This window comes from Triticum dicoccoides, chromosome 2B (assembly GCF_002162155.2).
Source record: "Triticum dicoccoides isolate Atlit2015 ecotype Zavitan chromosome 2B, WEW_v2.0, whole genome shotgun sequence".
Taxonomy (NCBI): domain Eukaryota; kingdom Viridiplantae; phylum Streptophyta; class Magnoliopsida; order Poales; family Poaceae; genus Triticum; species Triticum dicoccoides.
This window is the reverse complement of record NC_041383.1, coordinates 25,297,026-25,306,135: the sequence shown is the minus strand read 5'-3', so window position 1 is coordinate 25,306,135 and position 9,110 is coordinate 25,297,026. Positions and strand designations below refer to the sequence as shown.

Genomic DNA, 9,110 nt, shown 5'->3' with positions numbered 1-9,110 from the left:
GTAGGCCCAGTCGTTTTTCTATTCTGCACAGCTGCACTGTAGACTGGTCAACCGTGTCTTACACTTGCAATAATTCTTAATTCACGACTGCGAGGCCCGACTATATTAATGCTTATCACATAGTACTACCAGTGTCTTATCTTCATGAACCGTTCTACCAAAGTGGCAGGGTCAAGGATGCCCACATTAGGATAAGACGGGTCCAGCAACAACAGTACATCTGCATCCAGTGGTCTCATCTCTTTTAAGACCGTTTCTTAATTTGAGCAGTGCATTAGGGCGCCCAGCTCAACAATTCCGGCCCTACTGCTTGTACTCGCTCCGTCCAAAATTACTTGTTGTAGATGTATTTTAATTTTAGATATATCCATTTTTGTGACAAATAATTCTGGACGGGGAATTGCACCCATCAATGCTACACGTGCGCAGAGTGTGCACCAAGTGAAAAAGTTATCTTGCTTTCGTCGTATTTTGGGTGCGCCCGAACTTTTTTTTTTCCTCTCCGGAAGTTGCTACTAAGAAACTAGGAAAAAAAATCAAACTATTGGTAATCCTATATACTACTCACAATATAGGAGTATCTCACAACATTTTAAATCGCGTTGGTAATTCGGCCCATTGTTGGTGTCTTTTTTCCCGCCTCCTGTTTTCTCGAGCTGTCTAGAATTACAGATGCTAACTTCATGATATTCTCCTCAACTTTTCTCTGTTTTGAAACGAAGGTTGGCTGTTTTTCCAGAGGACAGGGGGAGGCTTGTCTCAGTTTGCTGCAAACCCATTCCGTTCTTCTTCCATGGCACTCAGGATTCAGAGCTTTCCAGGGACCAACTTCAGTTCTGATCTCTACTTTCTGTATCGCACCTGGGCAAAAGCAACCCGACGGATGAACAATACTCTCTCCGGATCAAATTGAACTGCAAAAAACGTCTTATATTGCTGATATGCATGCGATCTGTGGCCTGAATGGCTGCAATAGTAGGTTGGCTTTTCAAACAAATTTTCGGCCCAACAGTTTTACCTCTCCAATGCACACAACGAAGACTTGAAATGATTAACAGAGTTTGGACCAGCCTGAGTGTCTCTTCTCTTGGATCAGAAGGCTCGAGTTACACGGCTCCATATCCCAGAAAATGCACAAAAGAAATCAAACTGTATACTGAGAAAGCTTCGGGTTTCGACACCAAGTTCAGTTCGCTCGAACAAGACTATAAAGGACTCCGTATTTGAAGTGTGAAGAAGGGCTTCAGGTTCCAGGTTCAGTTCCGGCTCTGCGTCATGGAAGGGGGGAAAAATGTCAATCTGACTCCAGTTCACGTCAGAAACAAAGACAACCAACTTCCAACAAATTTTGACTCGCTGAATAACAAATTCGAATAAATTAAGGAGTTGTCTACCAAATTTGACCTGCTGTGCTTTGCGATGTCACCAAATTAGACACACTGGTGGGCGGTGGCGACGGCCAATGGTGCAGTCCAGCGGCTCAGCGTACTACATGGTGGTTGGTTGGTGGCGGCCGACGGAAGCGCCACATCTCAGGACATCAAGAGCAGGGGACAGACACCAGAGACGCAACACAGCCGGAGATGTATACCAGGACTGACAGCGAACAAGTCATTTGTGCCAGGAGTATATAAGAAGTTAAGGAGCAGAAAAGCAAACAAATGTGCAATTGGTTGAAGAACATGTTTATTTTGCTCCGATTGATCATGTGCTGAAGGCTTTCTTTTTCATCAGGAAAAGCAGTTATTTCTGTGTTCCTGACCAAAAACATATTGAGCTATCTCTGGAAACGAAGTGAAATTCTTTAAATTTGGTGCATTGAGACAAACAAAATGCAGCTTGATTCGTTCCTGAAAGTAATCCTTTTCCCTTGTGCTTTAGTGGAAAAGTCAGTCAACAATATACAGTGTCCCTTTTGATGTGCTGGATGTGTAGTTGTGTACCAATCAACTGGCCTCACCTTTCTTCGGTAGGACCCACCATATTGACCAAAAACCAAACATGAAAAAGACCCTAGGACCATTTGCTCTTAAGTTCATTGGCACTTGCTTCAATTATTCACATTTCATAACCCACCCGGCCATCCCTAAGAGAAAGGTGCCTCCACCATGCCGCCTCACTCCCTATTACTCTGCCTCCTCTTCCTCACCCCAGCCTCCGCCTCCTACACCAAAGACGGCTTCACCTACGACGGTTTCTCTAATGGCGTGCTCCGGCTTGATGGTGTAGCTTCAATCGCAAGCAGAGCTCTCATGCTAACCGATGGTGTTGCCCGGAGTGTAGGACGCGCTTTCTTCGGAGGCCGGTTCGACTCTATTTCCTCATTCTCAACAACCTTTGTGTTCGTCATCACTCCTCCTTACTCTGATTTGAGCGCATACGGGCTCGCCTTTACGATTTCCGCCACGACGGATTCTTTGTTGGATGCCCTCCCGTCTCAGTACATGGGCATGTTCAACCGTGAAAATGTAGGTAATGTCACAAATCGACTCTTTGCTCTTGAGCTTGATACCAGCCAAAGTACAGAGTTCGGGGATATTAATGATAACCATGTTGGAATCGATGTAAACACCTTGGTGTCTATCAATTCCACCCCTGCTGGGTACTACAAACCAGATGGCACGTTCTCTGATTTGCTACTTATTAGTGGAAAGCCGATGCAAGTATGGGTGGATTATGATGACAGTTCGCACCAAGTGAATGTCAGTTTAGCACCTTACTTAGAGCACAAGCCTCAGCACCCACTGCTATCCAGCACTGTCAATCTTACATCTGTTTTACCAAGCTCAGTATATGTTGGCTTTGCCTCTGCAACCGGCACTTTAAGGTCCATACACCGCATTATCGGCTGGAGTTTCAATCCAAATGGGGAGGCTAAGCCACTTAACTACTCAGTGCTGTCTGAAGTTATACAGGATGTTCGACGCGATGGTCAAAGTCGCTCCCATATCCCTAAGGGTGTTCTTGTACCAGTTGTTATTCTGTCAGTGTTCATCACAATTGTCATTATCATTGCTCTTTATGTTTATATGAAAAAGGCAAGGAAAAGTAGTGATTGGGAAATCGATTGTGGGTCATCATCCTTCACATATAAAGATCTTGCCGCTGCAACCAATAATTTCAGTGACAGGATGCTTCTTGGGAGAGGAGGATTTGGAAAGGTGTACAAGGGGGTGCTACAAACCTCGAAGCAAAATGTTGCCATCAAGCGGGTTTCACCAGAGTCAAAGCAGGGGATGAAGGAATTCATAGCTGAGATAACCATCCTAGGCCATCTCCGCCATCGCAACCTTGTGCAGTTGCTCGGTTATTCTCGACACAAGAGCGAGCTCCTTCTGGTTTACGATTACATGCCAAATGGTAGTCTCGACAGAGTTCTGCACGGTCAACGTAAGCAGACTATAGACTGGGTTCAGAGATTCAACATCATAAAAGGCATTGCATCTGGTCTTTGCTACCTCCATGAGGACTGGGAGAAGGTGGTCATCCATCGAGACATCAAAGCGAGCAACGTGCTCCTCGACAATGAAATGAACGGTAGACTGGGTGATTTTGGTCTGGCAAGATTACACAACCATGGCACAGATGCCCACACCACGCATTTGGCTGGCACCTGGGGGTACATTGCTCCCGAGCTGGCTAGGCTAGGAAGGGCAACCAAGGCAACTGACGTCTTTGCATTTGGTGTCTTCATGTTGGAGGTTGCTTGTGGGAGGCGTCCAATACAGGTGAATGATTCTGCTGGTGAGCCAGTGCTGCTGACAGACTGGGTGGTCGATGCATGGGAGAGTGGTTCGATCCTCAGAACAGTAGACCCAAAATTAGAAGATTATGTCAGTGAGGAAGCAGAGTTGGTACTAAAGCTTGGCTTGCTCTGCTCACACCCAGTACAAAGTGCTAGGCCATGCATGCGCCTAGTGATGCAATACCTTGTAAAGGATGTGCTACTCCCGGATTTCCAACCAAGTTTTTTGAGCCTTACTAGCAGGGATGAAGAATTTGGGCAGCATATCCTGTCATGCCCTTCTGTAGCGACGACCATAACAGGACTTTCTGGAGGAAGATGATGCATATTTAGTTATGCTTGCAATAATCTGTGTTCACTAGAAATATATTACTATGTAGTAGAATTTCACATAAAGGATTAGTTACACGCCTGAAAACCATGTATAGTGCTGTATGAACTAAGGGTACATATAAAAGTTTCTTTTCTGTATGCCTCTCATTTGATATCCTTTTGTGGATGCGGATATTTGTTATACTTTTGTGCTTATCCTTTTGCAGATGCAGTTATGTGTTAAACTTGTGCTCCGTGGTGTAGTCCCCTAAACTATTTGCTTTAATTTTCAGTGCAGGATCAATAGATATGATGCCTTCTTGGTTAAAGTTTCTTGCATGACTAAAGCAATCTGCCCTCTGTGTCGTCTATTTGATGGTTTTGTAGTTGTGCTACACGGTTTTAGTTCCCATCTGGGATACACTAGTATGATTTTGATGATGAAACCACCACGATGGGTGTACCCCCGGTTAGATAAGGATATAAATTATCCTCCCTGTCATACTAATGCTATTTGTACTAGTTTCTCTAGGTTTAAACAACAAAGCTTTAATGCAATCAGAGGGACAACTAATAAATGACATTCAGATGAAAACTTATAAAAACTTCTGCAAGACTGTACTAACTGCACTGCAGGGCCGAGTCGGTTTTTCTTTTCTGCACCGTAGGCTGGTCAATCATGTCTTGTAAGAATTCTTAAATCGTCACTCCAAGACCTATTTAAGACCATTTCTTAATTAGAGCAAACCACTAGGGTGCCCATCTATCTGTGATAAGTGGGTTCATTGCATTCTAGTTACTGACATTGCAAGCCCTGAAAGCAGGCATCATGCATCATCGGCTCGACCCACGACACCGCAAGCAATTGAAAATCTAAGCGTTCCCCCATGCTTGATTAACACCTGACATTTACTCCCTCCGTTCCAAAATAGATGACTCAACTTTGTTCTAAAGTTAAAACAAAGTTGAGTCATCTATTTTGGAACGGAGGGAGTAGCAGCCAAGACCATACTGAAAAATTACAAAACAAATTGCGAAAGTTAGGAGTCAATTTAAGAAAACAATGAGAGTTCAGACGGTTCGTGTCAGCTCAACACCAGATCTGACTAAGTGTCCTAGTTTTTGTGTAGCAACTACTGGAGCACTGGATAATAGACTATCCAGTTCTTCCAACTACCAACTAACTGTATATATGTTTCAAAAAGAAAAAAAACTAACTGTGTCCAGTTCTACTGTTCTAGTCATCTGGTGTATCCACCATCCAAGTGCTAACTGACTGTATATAGTGTACTGTCGTATCCACACAATTCGTATCCAAATGCAAGTTTCTGCATATAACCGTTGCTGGCGGGCTAGCTCACCGCATGAAGGAGGGGAGGAACGAATCCGTACCCTGAGTTTTCCCATTCCAGGAGAAAATATTACCTTGGTATGCAGGGGAAGACAGGGACGGACGGCGGAGCTGGAGAAGGGGGCGCTGGGGCTGGACGGTGGCGCCGGAGCTAAGGACCCCGAGGCTGGAGAATGGGACGAGGAGATGGGGCGGCGTCGGGCTGGGGGACGGACGGCGGTGGTTGGGGCACGGCCGCAGGGGTGCGGGCGCCGGTGCTGATGGCGTTCTGTCTGGATGGAGTCTCCTATTCCGCGCGCGGGTCGGGGGATAGCGAACAAACGCGCACGCCCGTGGTCGTGTGCCGGTCCATTTTGTCAGTCCTGTAGTATTTTTCTCTCTACCCTGAACTCCCCCTTAAAAAAAATCGGTTTCCTGAACCGTTTCTTTTTTCATTTTTCTGTGTTTTATCTATTGGCTTTTTTCGGTTATCTTTTCTTCTTCTTCTTCTTCTTCTTCTTCTTCTTCTTCTTCTTCTTTTATTTAATAAATTTTCCTTTTCTTAATTTCATGAACATTTTTAAAATGCATAAGTACTCCCTCCGTCCCATAATATAAGAACGTTTTTTAAGCGGACATAGCTTGAAAAATGTTTTTATTTTACGGGACGGAGGGACTAGTTCTTAATTTTGTGAAACTTTTCTAAAATATGGGAATATTTCTTAAATTCATGAACGTCTTTTGAAATTTGATAACACTTCTCAAACTTGTGAATAGTTCATGAATTCGTGAACATTCTTTTGAGACCAAACAACAATTTTCAGATTCATGAATATTTTTTGAGATTCCAAAACATTTTTGAAATGGTGAACGCTTCTGAATTCATGAACATTTGTTTAAAAAATCAACGATTTTTAAATTTAAGAACATTTATTGATACCCTGAACATTTTTTTGAAATTCCCCAACATTTGTTGATTTTGGAATCAATTTTTGAAATTCATGTATAATTTTTATTTTCTTGATTTCACCAAAAAATTGAATTCATTAACAGTTTTTTAAAATTCAATTTTTGGAATTCATGAACATTTTTTAAATTTATGAAAAAACCTGGGGATTTTCTGGTTTTATAAAATTAAACAGTAAAAAACAGAGAACAAAAAGAAAAAAAACCCTAAAAAAAGGTGCCCGCGCCCCACAATGGGTTGGCTCAAACCGTGCAAGGGGTGTGCATTTGAAGGGTATCCTCAGACCCGTGCGTGGATTAGGATGTCCCTTTTAGTGTTGGCGGAGACGCTCTAGCCGGAGCGGCTTTCTCTGGCCGTATTTTGGGGCAAAATTTTCTGCTCGGTCCGATATTATTGCCGAAACAAATCCTTACTAGTGTGACACTAGGGAGAATTGCTCTTGGGCTTAGTCGGCCAATTGGATCCACACACGACAATACCACCAACATATGGAAAATTGTATAAAAAACGAACATCTGGAAAAACTCAAAAAAATATCTGGAGAAACTGCGCAAGAGCAAAATGATGCGACTTGTTATAAACAGACTATTGACAATAACACACAGACAATAAGGATCTCCAACAAACACATAAGTTGCATCGGGGTCTTTTCAGCTTGTCGACCATAGCTTTTCCTTTTGTGTCTCGACCTATCTCCAATCCTCGGGGGTGAAAAACAAGCATAATACTAAAACCTTAATCAACTTATGCTCATTAACTGTATATAGAGTAGTGTCGTATCCAGACAATCCGTATCCAAATGCAAGTTTTTGCATATGACCGTTGTTGGCGGGCTAGCTCGCCGCATCAAGGAGGGCAGGAACGAATCCATACTCTGAGTTTTCCCATTCCAGAGTAAATGTTACCTTGTATGCAATGCAGGGGAAGACACGGGCGGACGGCGGAGCTGGAGAAGGGGGCGCTGGCCGCAGGCGGTAGTGTCGGAGCTAAGGACCCCGAGGATGGAGAGCGGGACGAGGATCTGGGGCGGCGTCAGGCTGGGGGACGGACGATGGTGGTTGGGGCACGAGTGCGAGCCCCGGTGCTGATGGCGTTCAGTTTTTTTTCTTTTGAGGGTTGATGGCGTTACGTCTAGAGTATCCTATTCCGCACGCGGGTCGAGGGATAGCAACCAAAGGCACACCCTTGCCCACGGTAGTGAGCCGGCCCATTTTGTCAGTTCTGTAGTATTTTTCCTCTCTACTATGTTCCCTCCCATCGGTTTCCTGAGCTCCCCCCCCCCCTAAAAAAATCAGTTTCCTGAATCGTTACGTTTTTGTGTTTTGTCTGTCGGCTTTTTTCGTTTTTCTTTCCTTCTTTTTTTTATTTCTAATTTTTCTTTTTTCTAATTTCGTGTACTTTTCTAAAATACGCAAGAAGTTCTTAAATTTGTGAAACTTTTCTAAAATATGGAATAATTTTTAAATTCGTGAACGTCTTTTGAAATTTGCTAACATTTCTCAAACTTGTGAATAGTTCATGAATTCGTCAACATTCTTTTGAGACCACAGAACAATTTTCCAATTCATGAATATTTTTTAGATTCCAAAAACATTTTTTAAACCATGAACGCTATGAATTCATGACCATTTATATGAATTCGTCAACAGTTTTTAAATTCAAGAACATTTATTTTCATCGTGAACATTTTTGAAATTCCGCAACATTTGTTGATTTTGGAAAAAAATGAAATTCCTAAATAATTTTTTATTTTTTTAATTTGGCCATCATTTTTTGAATTCATTAATTTTTTTCAAAATTCATTTTTTGAATTGACGAACATTTTTTAAATTTCTAAACGAAAGTTAAAACCTGGGATTTTTTTTGTTTTTATAAAATTAAATCGTAAAAGTAGAGAACAAAAAAGGAAATGAAAAAATAGAAAAAAACGGAAAAAAGGTGCCCGCACCCCACAATGGGTTGGCTCAAATCGTGCAGGGTGAGTGCGTGGAGCCTCACCAAGCTTAAGTTAAAGCAAGGGTTAGACACTTTTACCGTTGAAGTTCAAATAACCTCTCCTTGAATGGACATGGACCTTGCTTCTCTGATTTCCTTGTTGTGGTCTGGTGGTTGCCCTCCAGCTAGAACCTTTTGAAAACGAACTAAAAGGAAAACAAAATATTCTCGTGTTTTTATCATTTATCTTTTTTTTGGCACAAAGGATTAACAACACAAGTGAAAACATCTGTCTCAATAAGATTGGTTTATCTACCTAAGCACCACACTCAAGTTGAAAAACTAAGTCTAGAAGTTTCAAACCTCCTAGATAATAAGTGAGGTGTATGAGAGACAAAATATGAAACACAAGTGTGCAGCTTCTAGGTGCGTAATTTAAAAGAGGGTTATCACTTAAAGTGAGAAACTTACTACTAAACAATTTTTATTTGAGCAAGATTCAAATTAGAAAACATTACAGGACACTCGAAGTTGAAAGTTATCGAATGAAAGCAACCAAGTAGCTTGTGTGGATCTTCATACGGTTGTCACCATACCGTACACATCATTGGATAAGGTTCAACTCCTTGCAAAAATAACACACAAAATAAGAGCATCAATAGAGGGCAAGATGCAGTCCCAGAGGAGCCGGACGTACCACAACGGCGTTCGTGCCGTGACAGTGTCCATGGCGGCGAGAATGCAGGGGAGCAGTGTTGTGGCAGTGGAGCTAGGGGAGGCCCCGCACAGACGAGGGAGAAGAGAGGGGAGAAAAATGGCTA

General features: G+C 42.6%; 1 protein-coding gene and 1 long non-coding RNA gene across 3 annotated transcripts; one reads left to right on the top strand and one right to left on the bottom strand.

Moving 5' to 3' along the window:
* Positions 1-530: 530 nt before the first annotated feature.
* Positions 531-5,643, bottom strand: LOC119361899. 2 transcript variants are annotated; one of them, XR_005173013.1, is made up of 4 exons: positions 5,483-5,643; positions 1,405-1,596; positions 1,019-1,268; positions 531-914 (listed from the first exon to the last, which is right to left on the bottom strand). It is a non-coding gene; the product is annotated as an uncharacterized LOC119361899 (long non-coding RNA). The 2 variants fall into 2 exon arrangements; XR_005173012.1 differs by lacking the exon at positions 531-914 and having other exon boundaries at positions 932-1,268.
* On the top strand, positions 1,801-4,704 carry LOC119361898 (L-type lectin-domain containing receptor kinase SIT2-like). Its single transcript, XM_037627068.1, has one exon. It carries the CDS (start codon positions 2,109-2,111, stop codon positions 4,065-4,067), a length of 1,959 nt encoding a protein of 652 aa, XP_037482965.1. The 5' UTR covers positions 1,801-2,108; the 3' UTR covers positions 4,068-4,704.
* Positions 5,644-9,110: the final 3,467 nt, after the last annotated feature.

Bases quoted from the DNA above. Each gene is read 5' to 3' on its own strand.
- LOC119361898 (XM_037627068.1), top strand. From the start codon at position 2,109: ATGCCGCCTCACTCCCTATTACTCTGCCTCCTCTTCCTCACCCCAGCC.